Source organism: Seriola lalandi, unplaced genomic scaffold (genome assembly GCF_002814215.2).
Source record: "Seriola lalandi dorsalis isolate HSWRI2012SDOR001 ecotype SW California unplaced genomic scaffold, Sedor1 jcf7180002054425, whole genome shotgun sequence".
NCBI classification, from domain to species: Eukaryota; Metazoa; Chordata; class Actinopteri; order Carangiformes; family Carangidae; genus Seriola; species Seriola lalandi.
The window spans coordinates 1,633,540-1,656,050 of NW_019524978.1; the positions used below are offsets into that span (position 1 = coordinate 1,633,540).

At 41.7% G+C, this 22,511-nt stretch overlaps 1 protein-coding gene across 1 annotated transcript; it reads right to left on the minus strand.

Annotated features, from left to right (window-relative positions):
- Nucleotides 1–9,244: 9,244 nt before the first annotated feature.
- On the minus strand, nt 9,245–11,856 carry eny2 (ENY2 transcription and export complex 2 subunit). The gene is made up of 5 exons (XM_023410422.2): nt 11,591–11,856; nt 11,329–11,453; nt 10,329–10,399; nt 10,022–10,096; nt 9,245–9,556 (listed from the first exon to the last, which is right to left on the minus strand). The coding sequence occupies exons 2-5, from the start codon at nt 11,394–11,396 to the stop codon at nt 9,483–9,485; spliced, it is 288 nt and encodes a 95-aa protein (XP_023266190.1). The 5' UTR covers nt 11,397–11,453; nt 11,591–11,856; the 3' UTR covers nt 9,245–9,482.
- Nucleotides 11,857–22,511: the final 10,655 nt, after the last annotated feature.

Genomic DNA, 22,511 nt, shown 5'->3' on the forward strand with positions numbered 1-22,511 from the left:
CATCTTAGTCTAAGTTATTTATTTATTTGAAATAGAAAGCACCTACTTCATTTTAATACCTCTAATAATTATGTTTGAAAGAATGAGTCACTAGAATGAGTTGTGTTTGTGTCCATGCTCCACTGAAACCTCACACAATAGACTCTATAAAGACCCAGCGTGTTAGGTTAGATTAGCTCAAATTTCCTGAAAAGATGTTACACAACATCAGCAAAACAAAGTCCTCAAAATGGATATTTACTGCCTCCTTCCAGGCAACAGCCCCCACGGGAGCTTTCCTGAATGAATCCCAGACTGCTGTGTAGCTGAGCTATCTCATTGACCTGCCATGCCACCAGCTACTTCAACCTGGAACCTACACACTCTCGCTATACAGCCACATCCTGGCAATAAATCACTGGCTAGTGTGACTTCTCTAGAATGCTTGTTGAGTTGCCAAATGATTATAAGTCAAAGCAAGGTCCAAACCTTATCAGTGTCCAACACATCTCTGCGTTATCAGAGATAACACTGTGATAAAAGTGATCTCTTTGGCCTCAAAATACATTCGTGTAGGCTACAGTTCCATTAATAGTATGCTGCAACCTGCATTCATCTTCAGGTGTGTAACTGTCATCCATCACTGGAGACACACATTTTTGCATTTAAATGCACCAGGAAACACATGATTTTTGTCCAAATGTGGCATCAAAGTTAAAATAAATACAAACGTCTCCGAGCTGAACTTCTAATTCTTCTTACCGGGGATTTGAAATGGAAATGATGAAAAAATATTATTGCAGCCAGTTCACCCGAGGAGCACTTGCTTGTTGCAATTAAGTCAAAAGTTTTGATTTGCCAATGTCTGCGTGCCAGCAGGACTTCTCACCCGTGTCCACACCTGACTTCACACAAACAGGCCAAATCTACAGCATCTCAGAGACCATGAGACACTTAGAGACCGAGTCTCAGTCCCACTTTGTGATGCAGTCTGAATCATCAAGTGTATTTTGACATGCAAATCTGGCCTCAAGCAGCTTTGAGTTGACCCCTTCAGAGACTTGGGTGGGCTCCTGAAATACCTCCCTTAATTTGACATGACCTGATTTGGAGGATTTCAGTGTTATTACTCCTCTTGGACGTGTGGACTCACATGCGAGGCGTGAGGTTGAGGGAGGTCTTCCCGGAGCTGTTATGAGAGCTGATGTGAGACAACACAGCGGACAGTGCCTGAAGCAAAAAGAGAGGTAGAGGGAGGACAGGAAAGAGAGAGTATTAGACAGAGAAGGAGGTGAATAACATGAGTGACAGGAAAGAGTGACGGGGGGGGGGAGAAACGTTTTCAGGGAATGTGGATCAGACTTGTGTAAAGCCCCCGTCCAAGAGCATCTGAGTCGCTCAGATGTGTCAGCTCAACATCTTTCTCTGGCCCTCCCACGCCATCTCACTATTGTTGTGTTGGAAGTCCCTGAGTTTTGACAGCTGTGCTTGGAGTGCTGTGACGGCAGTCTGGAGGGAAGGGTGTGTGTGTCTGGCAGTGTGTCTGATAGCTTGTAGTGAATGTGGACACTTTTGTATGCAGGGTCTGAGTATGCAAATATTGGTGTGTGTGTGTGTGTGTGTGTGTGTGTGTGTGTGTGTGTGTGTGTGCGTGCGTGCGTGTGTGTGTGTGTGACTCCAGAGGCTAAGTCTTTAGGGTGAATATATGTGTGTGTAATGCTGATAGAAAATAATAAATGTGATTTATGCTGCATCTTGTGGCTCTATAATGCAGTCCGATGTGCTTCATAACTATGCAGACAGTGAGGCTGAGGAGCAGAGAAGGGAATTCTGACAGTTTCATCGACTTTCAAGCATCACTGAAGAGTTCAAACTCCAGCAAGTAGCTTGCTAGCATGGCTAAAAAATAAGAGCTAGTGCTTTGTGTACATGGTGACTACATGAAACCTGCTGTGTGTGTGCACATGCTTTTCTCACATCTGATTTGGCTAACTTTTCAATACGGTGCCTTAACAAAAGAAAAAAAAAAAACCTGTGCAAGGATCCCATTTACTTAATGATGTTGCAGCTGGTATACATTTTGTCCTGACCGGTGTAGCAGAGGGAGGCAAGCTTGGGAATAAAGCAGGAATGTGTAGTGGGTGCTAGGCAGCTGGTGGCTGAGCCCCGCTGGGTCGCGGGGAGCAAGGCCAGGCCAGCCACATGAGCCTCAGCTGATTCACACACCCAATGCCATGCACACACACAGCCCAACCTGCTCGCCTGCACGTATCTGCTGTACGATCAAAGAGCCAAAACAGGATGTGTGCAGAAGAGATGGTGCTGGATGATAACGATTATAACGCACAGAGCCAAATGTAATGGTTATAATAGCTTGATGCAAATTAAAATAGACATGTTGTTAATCATCTTTAAGCTTGTTCGCCCACCCAGAGGGCTGCACACTCTTCCGCAAAATTAGCAATAATCATGAGGGTCAACGGAGTTCTCCCTGTTTTCCCAAAAGCAACTGTTGACCACATGTTAATGTACCTGGCTCTCAGCTTAAGACTAATAAGGCAATTGCATTATCACAGTCTGAGCAGAGTTCTTTCCAGCCAACCGAGAAGTTATTATTTCTTACTGTAACTGACTCAACACCAATTAGCATCAAATTTGACCAGCTGTGTTACGGTAATGACATGGCAGGAACTCAGGTATCAGACTTATCAGTCTACCCATAGCTGTGTCACACCATAAAATACATGGCCAAGGCCCACAGAGAATTTATGGCAGGTACTTTTTTCCTTCTGTTAGCTTTCCAAACAAGGAACCTTATCAGTTGATGAGGGGAATGCAGGAATATCTCAGGAAGATTGCCCCGCACCTCCACTTCCTCCCCATCACATCTTGTCAAATACAGGGGTTACATAACTACTACACTGGATTCAGATGAGTGTATATTTGCACTTGTAGGAGCTGGATGCCCCGTTTTTCTCGGTGTAACTTGTAGCCTCAGAGAAATCCTTTGCTGACCCGCAGTGACCCCTGGAGATGAAAGGCAGGGTAAAGTCCGCCTTTTAGGGCTCTGGCATGGCAGGTTTTGTTGTGAGTCCTTCCCTGTCGTTTCTGGGACGGACAGAACATGTGGTGAGTTGCTCTCACATGCTCGAATCAGGAAACATTTTTTCTGTTTTTTTTTTGTTTTTCTTTTTCTTTTTCTTCTCCCACCCCAAGCTTGTCTAAGAAGCTCATAAAAGCACAGGACTTCCTGTGGTCATTTAATGACACGGCACGCATTGTCATCAACTGAGTCACATAAACACTCCCTGACATGCCTGCCAAAGAGCTTATGTCTGTTTCATCGTTACCATTCAATTCCCCTTGGAATGAAATGTGTTTATGCTCCTGAAAATTGAAATCATAGCCATACAGGGGGAAGAAGGAGGAAATATATAATATCTCCTGGAGTCTGGATTATTCAAATCACATAAAAGACACAGTTGAAGTAACATATTTCCCATATATACACAGTTTTATATGGGAAATTTTCTAAATGAGGTATAAGTAGTCAGCAGTTTGAATGACCTACTGTATCTCCTCCCGCTCCTCTGTCATCTGTTCTTTGACGCCCTCAACTGGCTACGTGTGGTACTCCCTGCCCTGCAAACCACAACAGCATACAGCTTTTACTGGCAGAAACAGAAACACAACAAACACAACAAATAGACCATTTTTGGGGGGTTTTCTTTTAAATTAAACAAAGACAAAATAAACAAGCAGTTTTGCATGAACACAATGGATACTACGAGAAAAAACATTTTAACAAGAGCATGAAATTACAGCAGAACATATGAGTCACAAATTTACAAATTACTGGGGATTTAACCAGCTGAAAGATATTTCCCCATAAAGGCATAAAGGTCAACGTGTTGACATTGTTTTCCGATAGTCTGCTTCTCATTGAGGAATGTTTACAGTAATTGCCGGTTTATAATTGATGAGAATGTTATGTTATGTCACTTAAAGCAATAAAATAGTCCATTAAAATGCCAAACTTGGGCAATATGAGCTGGTATATTAACATGTACATGAGTGTAATTAAAAAATGAGGAAACATTAAACTACAGCCTCAGAGAGACTTAGAGACACCTCAGTCACACCACTATTGGATTATTAATAGTTGCTATGATACCCTCATCGTCTCTCCCCACTTCTTTGTCAGAGCATCCTGTGATTTAGGGCACTATATAAACCCTACTGGGCCGGCCCTCTGTCCTTTTCTGGCTGCTGTTATTGTTGCTGGAGCACAGGCCACGGTGTTTGGCTGCTCCAGCTGAGAAGAGAGCACCTACTGGGCTTTTCCCAGGATGATGAGAACAGCTCCGCTCGGCCCAGTCAGCAGGCAGTGGATAAGGGCCCCGAGCTGCTCCCACCTCCACTCTCTCCCCTTCCCTGAGGCCTCCCGAGCCCCCTTGTCCTCCTCCTCCTCCTCCTTCTCCTCCTCCTTCTCCTCCTCCTCCTTTAAGTTCCCTCAAGTCATGATCTCGCCCGTAAATTAGTGCTAGGAGAAAAATAGGTTCTGTAAGATGAAACTGGGTTTCTGTGTGTATCAGCACACGACTCAGGGGAGACAAGAGAGAAGAAGCAGGCAGTAAATCCATTGGAGTCCACTGATAGCGCCTGTTTGCACAGCCACTGCCGCTTCCTTTGATCAAATGGCTGGGGGAGCGGGGGGTCGTGTGGCGCTGCCGAAGGTCAGCTATATATTACACTCCTAAAAGTGATTACTGAAATTCTTAAGTGAAACCATTCTGCTGCCAGGGTGTGCTCTAATCCCCTGCAGCGTTGTCTGGGCCGGGGCTGGGGCTGGGGCTGGGGCCTCTCTGTGGATCTGTGCGCCCAGCACTCCTTTTCCCCTTCCCCACTTGTGTTTTCTATCATCAGAGCAGGCCTAAAAAGAGCCCCTACATGGAAACATGGCCTATCCAGTTGCAATATCAACTGCTAGGGCTCGGAGCAGAGAGAGAGAGAGAGAGAGAGAGGGAGAGGAAAGGTAGTGTCAGGAAACAGAAATATGCACACACTTCAAAGGCTATGGCAGCAAATTAAGGGTTAGGGATTGGACACGACAGTAAGTGGCCTTTACATCAGAAACAGGGTAAACAATGTCTGGATTGTGTTTCGCTTCTTTCCTCTGTGTTGTTGCATAGAGACCCCCCGGCTCTCCATCTGCACACTGGCTGTGCTGTAGGTAAAGCACTAAAACAACTCAATGAAGTTTTTTTTTTTTTTTTGTTACATTGGGCAAATAATTTTCATCAATTGAGCCATGATGAAATGTTTGGTATCTGTGCCACCGAGGTGTGTAAATGACTGGAAAATCTGACACATATTTGCAGAATGAATGAGCATGTCATAAAGCCTCTGTTAAAATTCCACAATTTATGACTGGTAGCTAATCCTTGCCACAGCGTTGCAGAGTATCAAATCAATTAGAGAAACGTATAAAAACGGGAGTGCTGCTTTTAAGTGTGATACAAACAAGCTTTAGCAGAGAAACTGAGTGTGTGTGTGTGTGTGTGTGCGTGTATATACATGGTTTCTACTGCAGCAGCATCACATTCGAGACTGAACCAGCCAACATGATCTAAACAAGAATTATGTGAAGTCATGCTCTATGAAACTTTATACACATTTGCTGATCATTACCTAAGATTGCTTTGTGTTAACTTTGGCAGACCTGCTCTTGGCTCTCGGATTGAAAAAGGGATGATGTATTTCCGCCTATTTATTATTTGCACTGGGCTACTGAGAGGGAAAAGGGGGGGGGTTAAAAAAAGAAAAAAAAAGAGTGTGAGTGGTATGCCTGTGACTCGTGCGTCGATGCCAGTAATAACAGAATGAAACTTGCTCCTCAGCCTCATTAGTGTGTAGAAAACAGTTCCCAGGAGACACAACAGAGTGTAAATACATTTAAAACTCTTTACACTGCAGGATGCTATGTGCCAACTTCTCCCTATTTCTGCTTTTTTTCCCCCTCGAAATGAGAATGTAAACGGCATCGAACGCTGCAAGTGTGTCGGCTTCAAAAGAGTTGCAACCCCATGTTGCACGTCTCATAAATTCTAGTGAGGGAATTCAAAGAGAAATTTATCGAGCATGGCATTCACACATGTTGACAGTAAAGAGGGCCAACTGCACACCGGGTCTTGGGAATTTGTAGGAGCACATGGCCCCCTTTTTTTTGCTTTGAAACACCCTCTTTGACCCTTTGTCTGCTTATGCAATGTCTTTGCCCTTTCCATTATTAAAAAAAAGATAGTGGAAAGATATATGACACACAAAAGCCTATAGCTGTGTCCCATAAATAAGAGATGTCAGATATACTGTTGTAAACAGGCAGATATTTATCTATCCATGTTACATGACCAGGGGCTTGAGATACAGTATTTCATGAACACTTCTTAAGCTCTTATCCCTTGAAGCAGGTGCACCGTGGTCCCAAATAAGGCAATGTGCTATAACATCATCATTTCCTAACATTTGTTTATAATATGAACATGTTTCTGCCATCTGTTTCCAGCCTGCACTGCCTTTTCTTCTGTTGTTTGTACAGTAAGGGAGGTGTTTATGGTCTTTGGATGTTGCCAATTTCACTAGAGAGAGGACTGCCGAGCACCTATGGGACTCAGAATACAGGACCACGCTTTTGGCTCCTTTGCCTATTGACACAGCTGCTATCATGCTGCACTGATCCGATTCCAGGGGTGGTGAACATATCTACACACACCTACCTACACACACAAAAGCACATGGAGACACACACGACATGTTTGTCTTTTTCCTTTTAAGTGTCATAAAGTGCTGCTCAGACGCAGCTTGATGTCCACTTTGATACTGGCTGGTGGAATATGGGTGCTTTCGCCCTTACAGTGGACTTGCAGTGGTTCATTCAGTGGCTGCCTCACAGGATGCTGCAGTGTGTGCTTCCTCGCTATCAGCTGCTGCTGTGATCATCAAGGTTCATTTGGATGTACAACCCTGAGTCAAAGAGTTGGATTTTTCAAAATCACATTTCCCTTTATTTGTACAACTCTTACTTTTTTTATTTTTTTTATTTTATGATGTGCAGAGTCATCTGGTTACTGTAAAGCTGCTCGGCAACGCTGTATAGGTCCTGAGTGATGCAGAAAAGCTGAGAACAGAGAGTGAGAAAGTAAATAAAAAATCTGTATGATAATAAATTGCATCACTGGTAATTCTATCCAGTGCTGGTCTGCGGTGCGCTGCAGTGTGCAGAACCGCCTTTATATGCGGGGGCCCAGCGAGATCTGCTGATAACATGGGGATTGATGTAGGCCATTAAGGGAGCGTGTGTGCAGGGCTGGAGGGGTGCGTTACATCTGGCCTCCACAACAGCACTGTATATCAGCATGTTGTCACCTGGGCTGATGTCACAGCAGGTCCTTCGGCTAAGAAAACACACACTCTGCCTCGGGTGGGTGACCAGCGCCGACTCACTCACTACCCACTAATGTGCTACTCGTGCCGAGGGGTGCGTTGTTTTGGGTTCATGGCCTCTGCAAATGTTATCCATGACCAATTAGGCATTGTGCGTGCGTAACTATAGAGACCTTTCAACAAAACAAAATGATGTGGTTCAGCATGTGGATGGAAAAAAGTGAAACAAAGATTCCTTCAGGGCCAAACATTCCTGTAATAGTCCTGGCTTTTATTGACCTGACTTGAAGAAGCACAACAACATCAAATGTTGAATTTAACTTTCTAAGACTATCTCGTCATGGTCACGTCACTTCTGTTTTCCGGGCTTGTCGACCCACTGACTCGCTCACTGGAGCACTTGCATGCACTTGTTCATTTCATGCACCACGCACCGAGGACCTTGAAACAACCTGACAAGCAGTTTCGGTGAAGGCAATTTGTCCCCTGGTGCATCCACCTCTCCCTGTGAACAGGGTGACTCTTGTTCATCTTTACATGATTTCCTCCTCGCCATCCCCTCCTCTCCCCTCGGCTGGGAACAGTCTGTTATTCTGGGAAGTAAAAGCAGCACCAGCTTGTCATTACAGCATCGACGTTCTTTGGATTTAAGTTCATTTCATCAAAGGACAATGTTAATTCACATCACCAGCTGGGTTTATATTCATGTTACCATGGCAACCATGGCATTTCCTGTCAACTATTTTGGACCCCTTTGTCACTTCTTTAAATTTACTCTTTGAAGGACGAGATATTTTCCTTTCACATTATTTTATAGTACTACATTTCAAGTATTTAATTGTAAATAAAAATGTTTTTTATCATTTTCACCTCAACCAATGACAGTCTCTCTGTCTCTGCCTCTGAGAAACACCCCCGCAGCATGATGCTGCCATCATCATGCTTCACCATTAGGGATGGTGGTTGTCCTGGTTTCCTCCAGACATGACGCTTAGATTTGAGGCCAAACAGTTCAGTCTTGTTTCACCAGACCAGAGAATCTTGTTTCTCACTGTCTCCGAGTCCTTTAGGTGCTTTAGTGCAAACTTTCACAGATCAGTGGAGTGCTGCAGCGATGGTTGTCCTTCTGGAAGTTTCTCCCATCTCCACACAGGATCTCTGGAGCTCAGCCATAGTGATCATCAGGTTCTTGGTCACCTCTCTTATAAAGGCCCTTCTTCAACTGCTCACTTTGACTGGGTGACCAGCTCTAGGTAGTTTTGGTTCTTTCATTTAAGAATGATGGAGGACACTGTGTTCTGAGGAACCTTCAATGTATCCTTCCCCTGATCTGTGCTCCGAGACAATCCTGTCTGAGCTCTGCAGGCAGTTCCTTCCACCTCATGGCTTGGTTTTTGCTCCGATATACATTGTCAGCTGTGAGACCTTTTATAAACAGGTGTGTTTCTAATTCATGTCCAGTCAGCTGAATTTACCACAGGTAGACTCTAATCCAGGTGTAGAAGCATCTCAAAGAGGATCAAGAGAAATGGAGACACCTGAGCTAAATTTCAAGTGTCAAACAAAACAAACTGCACACAGTGCAATCATACATTTGGCAACTATGTGTGAACCCCAATGCTACCTTAAAAGTTCAATAAAAATGCAAATGAAAAAACAAGAACCATGACTAATTGGGGGGTAAGAAATCCAGAAACTATAAAAATAAAACTTTTCAAATATATTATCCCAGTTCACTGAAGCTTCAGCTCATGTCTGTTAACTCATCTCGTGCTATTTCTAACACCCTTATTTTGAAGTAAATGATATCTGTCCACTTAAATCCAATAAATCAAAAACTTTATTTCTCATATACAAAGGTCAACTAAATGTGCAAGGTAAGCACATCTACAAATATGTGATAACTGTAGTCACAGGTAAAAACATACAACCAAATAGCCAAGAGTGTGTCAGTATTGTATGTCTCTGAAAATTCAAGTAAATCAACTCATTAACATATTGTATATAGTGATCGTAAAGGAGAGTGGTCTAATGAAATGTTAAAAATGTAAAAATCAAAATTATGTGGCATGCTGAGCTAAAAAGGCTCTTATTCTCTGGAGAAGCTCTTTCTTGACACTGTCTGGCACCAAGACTGCAAGAGAAGAAGAAATAAACGACTAAGACTTTCACACAGATACAGTACAATGGAAGTGTTACTACAAAACTTCTGTGTCTATGCTCACACCTACATCTCTTACTGCAGACACAGCATCTTGTGAGTGCACCACCTTCTACTGAGGCTATTGTCAGTGGAGTAAATGGCATCTCTGTACCTTCTATGATTGATGCAAGAGAAAGACTGTAGTTTATCTTGGAGTCTTTGCTGTCATCTTGGAGTGGATGACAGCAAAGCCTAATGTTATGATCAGACTTGTCTGTACACCACACAGTGGAGTTGATTCTTTTAGAGTGGAATGATCTTTTATAAATCAGCGTGGGCAGCACAATAAGTAGGTCAGGGCAAATCTGAGTTGGAGAAGCCGCAAAAGTCAGATAGATGAGTGTTTTACACTGCATCTGCTGTACCATCAATTCTTTATAATTCAAGCTGAGGTACCTCTTCCTTTAGGAGTGATCTCTACCATCAGGTCCTCCACAGTGACATGCTCCAGGCCTTTATCTTTGATCACTTCTGCAAACATGTGTAGAGGACATTTTTATTTAAATATTTAATTATCACAGTGCAACCAAAAAGCAACAGCAACAAAACTCAAGTAAAGCAGCTGAGAGGAAGCTGCTCTGGCTTTTTGTTAAAATGTGTTATGCGAATACATCCTTTGAGATAATTCACATTTACAACTCAGGAATTACACGTTTTACAAACTTATCTGCCATGTGTTTTAACAACAGTAATGTAATTTTACCTTTGCAGTGAGCCTTCATCTGGTCCTTCCATCCACACTCAGTGAGCTTTGCTCTCAGTAACTCCTTCAGTCTGTCAATAAGATGGAAAGGCTTATGAGAGTAAGGCCAAGCACTTTTCTGCCCTCTGCTAAATAAATTCTATTATTAATAACAGCTGGCAACATCTCTGTCTTGACTGCAGCATCTGTAAATATGATCTGGGTAAGAGTGCCATTCTGTCTGACATGTTGAGAATATCAATACAGGCATCCATAGGCCAGTTTTTTTGAGTTTAGTTCACTGGGGGGGGGGGTATGTTTTCAGTATGTTTTGGTTATTACATTTAAAAGTCAAAGTGATTTCTAAAACTCTAAACTCATATATGCAAATGTGCATTCTTTGTTGTATGAAACTAGTAATGTAATTAAAGTGCATCTAGATGCAACAAACTACAAGGTGGACTGCTTAATTTCTGGAAGAATGAAATTAAACATAAATCTAACATGTTTAAATAAGCTAAAGCTAGTAGTAGTAGTAGTAGTATTAGATGTTACATTTAAAATATTTATTATTGGGATTTACTGAGTCTTGTATTTACATTTTATCTAAAGTCAATTTGCGAAAAAATCATGTATAAATCAAGTTGTAAACTTTCACCAGGGGGACAAATATTTTTGCTGGAGGGAAAGATTTGGCCCCGGGGCCACTGTGTGCCACCCCTGACATGCTGTGTTCAGACTTGGCAGAGTGATAGTTTGGTGCATGCTGAAAAAATAATGTGTGACAGGGCATTATTTAAGACTTCTTCCCTCAAGTGTGGAGCAGCTTTTTTTTTTTCAGTTCAGTATTAATACCATATGGTAAATTAGTTACTCGGCAGATAAATATATAGCAGGCATGTGTCTGCCTTCTGCTAGTTAAGTTATTAATATCACAGCGGGCAATATCTTCATCTTATTTGCCACATCGGATGAACTGTAGGTTTTGTTAAACTGAGCTGTTTGTGACACTATTTCTCACCTCTCTCCTTCGCCCATCTCTGTCAGCTTCTGGTTTATCGTTGCCCTCATTCTGGACTCTTTGCTCATGTTCTGTCGCCTTCACGGGGAGAAGTAACGCGGGTCCAGTCTGAAGTCGAACTGGCGCTGTAAAGACAAATAAAACCGCTCTCAACAACAGTGTGAACCCCACCGAGCAGCTGTGCTTTATAAATCAGTGGTTAACTAGTCATCGTATAAGAAGACTCGTCCAAGTTTGAAGTTTGTTATCAGTATTTACTTACACACAAGAGGAGGGTGAATGAACGACGTCTCACTCTTCAGTGTTGCATCAACCGTTGCCAGACTCTGGCGTACATGAAAAAGTTAACACGAGACGACGTTAACTGGCAACAACAACGTAGCAGACATATTTAAACCTAGCATCACAAAAGACGACGGTGGTTATGAGCTAAACTCTACGTCTAATTTACGGGCCTCATATGTTACTAACAAAAACAATGGCGGCGCTTTTGATTTGAGTTATTTCACCAGCAGTTATTACATTCCGAGGAGAAACACTGGTTGGTGCAATGGTTCCTACGCCCATATTAAATGCAGTACTCAGGTACATCACACAGCGGCAGTGTTGGTAAATAAATATAATCTGCAGCAGGCGACTTTGACCCCTCACCTCCCTTTAGGGTCACATTAGTTTTCCAAAACCACAATTTCGCATTATCGCATTGGATATCAGTTCCATGTGGTATTTCCTGTATTTCTGTAAAGTGCTTTTTATTCAAGAAATAAGTAATAACTGGGTTTGTCACCAGCCCTATTTCATCATTAACAACATTTTTTAAATTCTTGTAACTGTTAATATAGCAGTTGGTTCATCAGGTAGATGGCCTCTTTTTTTTTTTTTTTAATTGTATTTATTTATTTTTTATCTATTTTATTTTGTTTCTTCATACGAATAACATGCATTTGTGATTGCTTCAATTTAAAAAATGTTAAATAATTGATAATAATAATTGGACTTATTTTGAACATTTTCAGGTGCTCAGCAGTGTATATTTTGCAGTGGGTCACAGTGTTTATAGTTGTTTTTTCAGTGATTACTCAGAACACAATATGTAATTCTAAATGTGTTCTGACTGAAGCAGACTCACTCAGTAAATAGTGTTTATTTGAAGTGTTATTTACTTTGTTTCCAGATGCAGTACAAGGTCTCTTAGATCTGCTGGAAAACATGCTCAAGCTGGATTATCAAAGAAAGGATAAGACCCTCTACTGCTCTGGTGCATCCCATCATTGCCACAAACCTCCTGACAAATTTCTATCGTACCAGCCATTAGTACTGTAAGTGTGTCTGATTTGTCCTAATGTTTATCCTATAGGCTACTTGGTGCCTGCTATCTCATTAATCTACATGTTTCATTTTCTATTGTTCTTTTAATTGTGTGTGTGTGTGACACAGGCATCCTTGTTCCCAAAATCCACACCTCTGATACAAATGGATTCAAAAAGTCAATAATTACAAGGGTGAAGACTTTACCATCCAATCACCATCTGGATCCCAGCAGCACTTCAGGTGCACAAAAGTCAAGCTGGTCAAAATAAGAAACATGACTTGCTGTAAATCTTGAAATAAAATCCTTATTAGCAAATAATGAAGTATCAAAGTGAAAATGATGGATGCAATTATGATGATTTCTGTTGCAAATAAACAGAGAAATGGGATACAGCAGGATATGTGGTCTCAGTCTAGGCTCAATGATGTGGATAGGTATGAAATTTAAGCTGTTTCTCCACATCAACCACCATGCACCAGTCCTTTGTGGCAGCAGAGTTCCTTCAGGGGAGAAGGAACTCCATCACAACTACCTCATTTGTTCTTCATTCATGCTGTTTTAACTGTGATGTTGATTGTGCCTATGATAATGTACTACTGTGCCTATATTCACATTCAGAAATTGTGCTGGATCAAGTAGAGCACCTGGAAGTGAGCCCCGTGGCAGCTCTGAAGGGTTACATGGTTTTATGACAAATGTACTTGCTGAAAAAAAAACTCAAATAAAATCTCTGACAGCTGTTGTCAAAAAGGTTGTGAAACATGAAGGTTTGATGAGGGCTTCTCGAGCTTCAGGCAGGAATATGCCTCGTGAGGGAAGAGGGTAACATTAAAAACCTGCTGGAGACCAGAGGAGAGCTGAAACCTATTATCTGAGCAGCCACATCAGAGTTCAGATGGTGATGCTTGAAAACTGCTGTTTATCCACAGTTCCTGTATTCATATGAACAATTTTACCACTTTGGTCAAGACTGAAATATCTGAACAAATACTGGATGGGTTGTGCAAATACATCGGATTTGTACAAACATTCAAGGTCTCCTGAGGATGAAACCTAATGACATTGGTGATCCTCAGATTTTTCTTCTGGCACCAACGTGAGACTGACAATTATTTTATTTATTCAATTTCAAGATCACTGGAGGATACATTCCAGCTTTGATGATCCTCTAATCTGATGGTGACACTAGAGAAAAAGTCAAAGTTTTCACTGACTCTAGTAAATATCTCAACATTTATACAAGCTATATCCTTGGTGTCCAATCAATATATCCTGTTGAGTTTAGTTCTTAAGTGAAATATCTCAACAACTCTGATGGATTGCTGAAGATTTGGTGCAAGCAGCAACATCCGGGCCTGAAAAATGAAGCCAACACAGTTCCTTGAATGGCCACTTGAGGCTGGCCCCCCAAAGCGAGTCAATCTCCACAGACTTCCATGTTAAAATGCCCAACTTTATAGCAGAAATAATTTCCTGAGACCTAATTAGCAAATATTACCATGCTAACATGTTAATGGAACATAGTGAACATGGCAAATATTATACCTGCTTAACATCTGCATCCCGGCAAGTACAGCCTCAAAGATCCACTATGACTAGACACTAAAGCATCGCTTGATTAGCATCGCTCTCTAGCTTCTGCTGAACCTCAGCTATATGATGTATTTTTGGATTAACTGAATCAGAATGTAATTTTACCTAACCACGTATCTCATCAAGGTCGCATTTATATTTCAGTATAACATTGGGAAAAAGTCAAGGCTGAACTGGGGACAGTGAGAAGCAGCACTTTAGCATCAAAGCCTTATGAGTAGCAGTGAGTGGACCTGAATATCTTTGAAACATACAAACATTCACTGCAACAGTGCAATAGACTGTGCAAGCTATGCAGTGATCACGTGACCTCCTGGAGCTTAGAGCTGACATTTGAATGTGGGTCCTGTCAATGGTAAAATGGTAAATGGGCTGCACTTACGTAGCACTTTTCTAGTCTTATCCACCATTAAAAGCGCTTTACAATACTTACCACATTGGCCAAAACACTCACACATTCATACATCATGCCCCGGCACTGATGGAATAACCACCAGGAGAAATTTGGGTTTGAGTATCTTGCCAAAGGACACTGTGACACGCAGACTGGGACCACCCACAACAACAGGAGCTCTGATGCAAAAGGTACAGATTTCAATGTACAATTCATTTGGAGGTTTCTGTGTTGAAGAACTCTTTGTTATTGTATTGAATGGCTCTATTCATTAAAAATGTGAAAATCCATTGATATGAAGCTACAATTCAAATTTGCAGTAAGATGTGATGTTAGGTGACTCTGATAGAGGTTAAAGAAAGTGAGAACTTTGGCAGCGTGATGTATTGCTCATCTCTTGACATGACAAGCTGCTGTTATACTCACTGGTTTCGAGAAACAAATACATCATTTAAACTTGTCTTCTGTTGCCTGCTTTCAATTATGAAGCATTGTGGAAATCTTGAATGACGCTACAGCAGTCGGGCAAAGAGAAGTCAAAAACATCTTTGTCTTTCATTTGATAAATTATTATTTTGAATAAGCTTCCAGCTGTCTTTTCTCAGTGAACTGTATATCTACTTCATCTATTTTTCTTTAGCAGCATCCCCAAAGGGCAAAGCCTTACATGGCAATGTCTATTATTTAACTTTTGTCATCATTTGCAAACAGTCTTTCCTTTTTATTCAGCAGTTCTTTCTTTACAACCTTGAAAATTCTTTGGCTGTCAAGTTCTTTTGAGTCCTTACATGCTTTCTTGAGGTTGTCAGAATATTCTCTTTTGTCTATCTGAGTGGCGTTAATCACAAGAAGATTTGGCTTTATTAATGTAAAAGATGGAAAGAGCATGTAGATGCAGCTTTAGAGAACAGACACAATAGAGTAAGTTATAACACCTTGGTGTTTTATCACAGTAACTGAAGAATACCCATAAATATTAATGAAATAGAATTTTGCAATGTAATGTTTTTTAATAACACAGAGATTGAAATTGAGTAAAGAAATGGAAAAACAAAGAAAATCCAAAGATTGTGATTCACACTGAATGAGGCTTTTCTCTGTTTCAGTCCACTGCACAAATCTCAAAAGATTCTCTGAGTTCTTGTTGAACACAGTTAATAAGTAAGAACTTTATTGAGTATGAAAAACTCTCAGATTTGAAGGGCCAATATTTTTTGCCTTATTACGAAAGACCCTGTGACACAGCTACCACTCCTGTTCTGCTCTGTTGCTCCGTGTAATTAATCACTGTACTGACTTCTGGTAACTTGCATAAGTTTAATTGCTTCTGTTTCATTTGCTTTACCTAAAATCCAGCAGTGTGGCTCTTTGCCGTAACTGACAGACTCTCACCGAGCCTGAGAAATCAGAAAACCCTCAGAAGAGAAGTGACAGTAATGAGAACCTTTTATATGTAATGCCTGAGGCTGACCGGGACTTTAAAATTTCGTGCCCAAATAGGAGAATCTGCCTTTCGAAGTTTGAAGAATTACTCCCTGTGTGTCTGACAGTTGGATTTAGTAGGGCTTCGTCTCATGTTCAAGTGGGGAATACCCTCCCCCTGTATCACTTCATGACAGACTGATTGATGCCCTACCTGCTCCAGGCAGAGTAATGGCCTTCCATGTGAGTGCTGGTGCACACGACACAGGGAAAACCTGTCTTTCTGTCCGTGTGTGTGGAGTGTCGGTTAATTACCTGCCTCTCTGCTGTCAATCGGCCGGCGCAATGAGGAGAGAGTGAAAAGTTAGAGAGGGTTTTTATTGCTGCTGTGATCATTTTTACAGCTCAGCCACAATCTGAGGTGTTTATACTTCTCTTTAGTTTAGTGGACATGCTCAAGCAGATGTGCCTTTAAGGTGAAAGGGGAGGGCCTCGGTGCGACAAGGTGTGTAAAGAATTTCCCTCCCACTCAGAGCTTTTGAGACCCTTCTTATCTGCTCTCCCTCCCCCTCTACAATTGACATGGTCTCAGCCTATTACCACAGCTATCTTGGCCCGAGGCAGATGAACAGTCAGGAGAGGAGATGTGCTGCACTCTGAGCAAAGCGACAACCCACAGAGGGATCCTCATCTGAACACTTTTTTTTACAGCTGGGTAACCATAAACCACAAGATGTGGCCCAGTGGTGGTGTTCTTCATGGGAATAGCATGAGGTTCTCCACTTTGTTTAATGTCAAGCTGCAATTATTTTAAAGAGAGGATCATTCTACATGAGGGGGAGAAAGCATGAAGAAAAGGAGGGTAATCCTCAGAGCTCTGCCTGTGGCCCCCAAGCGCACGAGACCCTGCTCTAAAACATTAAATTGGCTGTTTTTATGGCTTTGCCTTCCAGCTGACAGCATGCCCACCCAAAGAAGTCAATTCAGTATCTGATGTGCTAATAATAGATATATAGCGTTTCACACTTGACGTGGTAAACATGGAAAATTCTTACAAGACGCAATGGGAAGTGTAGGGGTGGGAACCACCTGCATTCACCCAATAATAACCAGTTCACAAATTACCATTTACATCTTAATCTGATGGCAAAACGTCAAGGAGCAGAGCACAGCTAATCTGAACTATTGTCTTCCTCCGGAAGCACTTATCCTTTCTTTTTATATATTCTTAACCAGCATTGTTTGCAGAAGTGCAGCACTACTACAGGGACAGAAAATCAGTGCTCCTTTGTCCGTCATTCAATATTTATAATTTCTTCAACTAATTTCACTGAGAAATTAATCCTGAGGCGATGCTTCACTAAAATCCATTTTGAAAGTTGTCATGATGCCAAAAAATTCAATTTCCTGGCTGCGTAGCCTCCGGTATCACTCAAGTTCAGTCTCTGAGTGATCGTTTCCAGCCATCTGCTCCTCCAACTTTGCCAAAGCAAGACAACCAGAATTTTCCAGAGGTTTCCAGAGGACTGCAATTTGCAGCACTCTGTGTCCCTCCTCACTCTTCCCCATTGGCACTGCAATGCACACTCCTCACTACACCTCTAATGTGAATTCAGTATTGCCATGTCCAGTAAATTGTACTTTTTGCCCAACAATGAACTCCCCCAGAAAAAAATTAAAAATAGACTTGTTTCTTTACAGACTCTGCCTTACAATATATTACAAATATCCCGTACACAGTTGGTCATTTCTCATATTTTGTTTTCTCTGTCCTGTGTGTTTTCAGCAAACACGGTGGCGAGCCAGTTGCAGTATTAAATGGCATCATCACTCAGGCTTTGGCAGTCTGATAAGCCAGAGGATCATCAGTATGTGGATGGGAGAGTGTTTGTGTCATTACCATGAGCGAGACAAACATGGAGATAGACCTCTGCAGCCGAATAAAGCTTGAACTTCTGTAAGTGGCGCACTTCACTTTCTTTGTCTGTTCACCCATGATGGCACCACAGCACCCAGTACTTCTTCTACACGATCTTTAATCTTAGTCTGACCTTCGTCTTGGGAACCTTTTAATTACTTTTACTATAGTTACTTGTAACTCTTTGTTATTCAGGACACCCTCAGTCAAAGGTTCCTTGAAATGAGTCTGTAGTCATCCCATCAACATCTTCTATAATTAATGAATAGAAAATGAGACACTGGTAGCAGAGAGACTGACCATCAGCAGCTACTGAATCTTTGCCCTGGTGACGGCACACAGCAGTCCTGAAGAAGTCTGGAACTTAGTGACCAGTCAACATCTCTTAATGCCCCCCCCCCCCAATCAAAGCAGTCTAGAACCGAGCCTGCTGACATGCGTACTGAAGTGAACGGGGATATTTGAATATTTGAACGTGTCAGGAGGTTGGGTTTGAAATGGAAAAAACAAACCACTTTTCTGCTGTACTCAAAATCCATCCAGTTAAAAAGCAAATAGCCACACGAACTTCTCTGAACAATACACATGCGAGTTTATTAATGTGCCCTCTGGAGAAGAATGTTCTAGCCTTAAGAGGAGTTTCAAGGAGGCAGATTGCTCCTTTTTTTAACCTGTGCCAAGCTAAATATCAACCGTCTCATATTTGGTGAGACAGCAAACAAACTGACCCTAAAAAACCTCATAGTAATGGAGCGTTACTCAGGGATAAGTGACTGTGATGTAATACTGACTGAGTATCAGATTTTAATCCCTTACTCCACTTTATTCATCTTTTTTACACATACATAACTACTGCACATACCATATAGTTTCTTTCTCATCCACAGTCATTTTCTGATGGAGAGGGTCATTTCTGATTCTCAAATATTGGGCTCCACTTTTCTTTTTTTTGGAACAAAACTCAAATCCTCTCCCGCATATGCGACTCATTGCAAAAATGATCTTATTTCCCGTCATTACTGAACACAGAAACACACAGAATTGAGCCTGCAATGAGCTGCAGAATCCGAAAGCCACTGAATGACCAGCTTGTGCCACAGCTGCCTCTTTCCCTCTAAATGATGTGGTTGCTGATCGAGGAGTCTCTTTTATTGTTGGTGAACCGAGGGGGTGAGCGAGTGGGTACGGCAGTCAGAGCGGGGCGATCGCTCATTCTTTCCTGTTTGTCCATGTTGGTGGGAGAGGAGTGCACTGTGTGCTCTGAAGCTCCCTGACTTCATTAACGAGAAGGGCAGCCGGGCTTGATAAATGGTCCGCTTGCTGAGAAATATATCTTACCGCACTCACGCGGTCATGGGGGAAACATATGACCATATGGTACACACGTGTAACACCAACAACAAACACAAGGCTACACACTCGCTCAAATGGAAAAACCCTCCAAAACAATAAAAAGAAAACAAAAGAAATAAGATGCAGCAAATGCTCGGTCAGGGCGGTTTTGTCATGATCACTGTTACAGGGAGACAGAAGCACTTATCACGGCGTCAGTGATGAAGGGGCTGAGCTGAAGTGTTTGCAACTGACTGGATACACTGTCACAACTCTGCATTCATCATCATACTGATGAGGTTCAGAGTCTAATGATTCACCACCACTAATGTGTGTGGGAGTGAAAAATAAGGATCAATTACATTGCTTTTCCACTTCAGACATGAGTTGGCACCTTTCCTTTAATACCCAGAACGCCTTATTAAATATTAATGTCACCTGCCCTCATGTCATATCTGCATCACTCTGAAATGAAAAATGGGTTCCATCACGGTAAATGTATCATATATATTATATACAACCATATGCTCTAGGTTCAGCGTCATGCGTTAAAGCTCTTTACCTCCACATATAGTCCATTGTGTTCTTGTGCAGTGTCTTAGTTTTGTGAAATACACCCCTCTTTGTCCAGCAGCTGGTAATTAGTTTGTGGTTTCTGTCAGACGCCCAGAAGACAGATATACCTGATGTGACGGGAAAGTCTATTTTTGAAACTGGAACCGTTTCAATGCCTGGACATTGATCGACGACATCTATGAGAGGAGACAAAGAAGAGAGAGGATATAAAATTTCTGTCTAGCAAACAGAAATGCAATTAATGTGCTAAACGTCTTTGGGTAATCGCAACGCTAATCGCATTTTTTTTTTTTTTTTCACACGGCAGCATCAGTCTTCATATCTACCCAAAGGCCCCCACTCTGCTATCCAAACTAGATTTCTCACCGAGGTTGTGGCAATCACTGCCTCTTGTATAAGCTTTTAAACATATTGGTTATGTAGCTAATTACTGTGCATGTGCGCGCAAAAAGCCCATTAGATGATGACGTACTTTTTTTTTTTTTTTTTTATGAAAGCTGCAGGGAAATTTAAAGGATAATTGTGTTTTTTAATTCATGCCGCCTGTTTCACTACATAACTATCATAAAGCTGTATCAGACAGCTGTATCAACTCACAGCCATCCAGAAGTTTTAAAGAACGCAGCTATGAAAGGAAAGCACGCATTCGGGCTTGTCTAATTTCCCCGGTCTTCTTCGTATAGGTCGAATTTCTGCATGACTGACGAAGATTCACTTGTCCATGAAACACTACATTTGAGCTGTACACTGAGCAACTGGGTTACAGGTTCACTGGTCTCTACCCTGTTAGTGAAAAGGTTGAGGTCCAGCACGTGGAATAGACTTGAATTTAAAATTTTAAGACCTTATCTCCAGCTCTTACCTCCTCACGCCTTGAACACAGCAGCCTCTTCACTTCCCTTGAAGAATTCCTGTTGACAGGCTAAAGACAGTTTTTATGGGAAGTATGAGGCAGGACCAGACAACAACTTTTTTTTTACTTGTTACACTGACATCCAGTAAGTTTTAGGATTGACTTTAAGATCTTGTGGGTTACCTTTAAGGCTTCTTGTGGCCTTGCTGTTGCTACATTTGGGGCCCATTTTTGTCACATATGACCTTTTTGTAGCTTGAGATCCTGTGGCGCTACGATCGGGGCGGTAGTTTGAATTAAAATGCATCATTTCATCATCAAACAACCTCATCAAGAGGAACCCGGAAATTAGAAAGCAGAGGCGGGCAGAGAGACAGGGTAAAGACATAGTACAGTAGCTCTTCCAGTGTCCTCCACAAGCTGCAGCCATGATTACGGGAGCAAAGGAGGACGTAAGGTGACAGAATTATAGAGGAAGAAAGTGCGTGGAGGGAGGAGGGAGGAGGGAGGGAGGGATGGGAGGATGAATGGGTCAAACAAAACATCAGACTGTAACATGGGAGACGTTTCCCATCTGCAGCTGTTTTTTGTAACGCATGACCACGATTGTTCCATAACCTTAACCGTGTGTTTATTATGGAAACAGTGACCCTTACCTTAATGCTGCACACCTTTTAACTCGAACCATGATTTTTCCCTGAACCTATCCAAGTCGTTTTTGTGCCTATGTCTAACCAAACCTTAACCATTGTGTTTTTTCACATCATAAAACAGATTTCTTTCTGCAGTGATTTGTAGTTTTGGAAGGAAGGAAGGAAGGAACATTTCTATGTGTGGTTTTAGAGGGCATGGTCAAACAATGTGCTTTGTTCTTTCACCTGAAAAGTTTGTTGATATAAAGGCTTATCAGACGGCAGAACACGGCACAGTGTAGAGACAGGATTTTACAGCTCTGGAAAGTTATCACCACTGCAATTACTTCAACCTTTGATTTGCCAGGTCAGCACCTCGGCAGATGATGCCACAAGGTTGAGCCTGGTTCATCTTTTTTGCTGGAAGATTCCCCATTGTGTCAGCAAAGTGGTACAGAGACAGATTGAGGCTGATTTAAAGATGTTATTGATCACTTTCAAGGCTTTATGGCTTAACTTGGCTCCTTGCGATATTGCTGATCTTCTAATGCCATAGGAGCCAGTTTTGAGATCCTTGGCCAGAGGTCTGTTATTTAACCGTTGTCTCTTATGACTTATAATTATGTACAAATCTGCAGCAGCAAATACATTTTGAAAGAAATCATACATCATCATTTTATTTACATAATTATATCTGGCAAGTCGCAAAATGTTGATAATGAATGTATCAGTAAATTATCTTCTCTTGTAATAGCTAATTAATTTCATCATGCATCAGCAACCAAAGCACTCGGAAAAACATAAACCAGGCAGCAATTACATTAACTCACACATTTTTGTTTTTGTCAAGTAAAGAATTTTTTCTGAGAGTGCACTTGCAGACTTTGTGGACCCACATTGGTGAAACCTTCCTATGAGGCGCTGGTTAGAACAAGGCCTTGCTTCTACAAAGTGTGGTCAGGTTAATCTTAACACACTGTCACAACAAAACACCAAGGGCCGCAAACAATCAACCCATCTACAGTACTGAACAGAGGCTTTCATTCTGTCGCCATGGCATTTGTCTGAGTAAATTGTCTCCCATAATTAAAGTTAAACTCCCAAAGTCTGACAAGGCTGATGGCATCTATGTGCCTGTAGTCTTTTTTTTT

Bases quoted from the DNA above. Each gene is read 5' to 3' on its own strand.
- eny2 (XM_023410422.2), bottom strand. From the start codon at position 11,396: ATGAGCAAAGAGTCCAGAATGAGGGCAACGATAAACCAGAAGCTGACA. The intron at 10,400-11,328 runs GTGAGAAATAGT...TCTTATTGACAG, and splicing joins GAGATGGGCGAAGGAGAGAG to ACTGAAGGAGTTACTGAGAG. The intron at 9,557-10,021 runs GTACCTCAGCTT...CTTCTCTTGCAG, and splicing joins GATCACTCCTAAAGGAAGAG to TCTTGGTGCCAGACAGTGTC.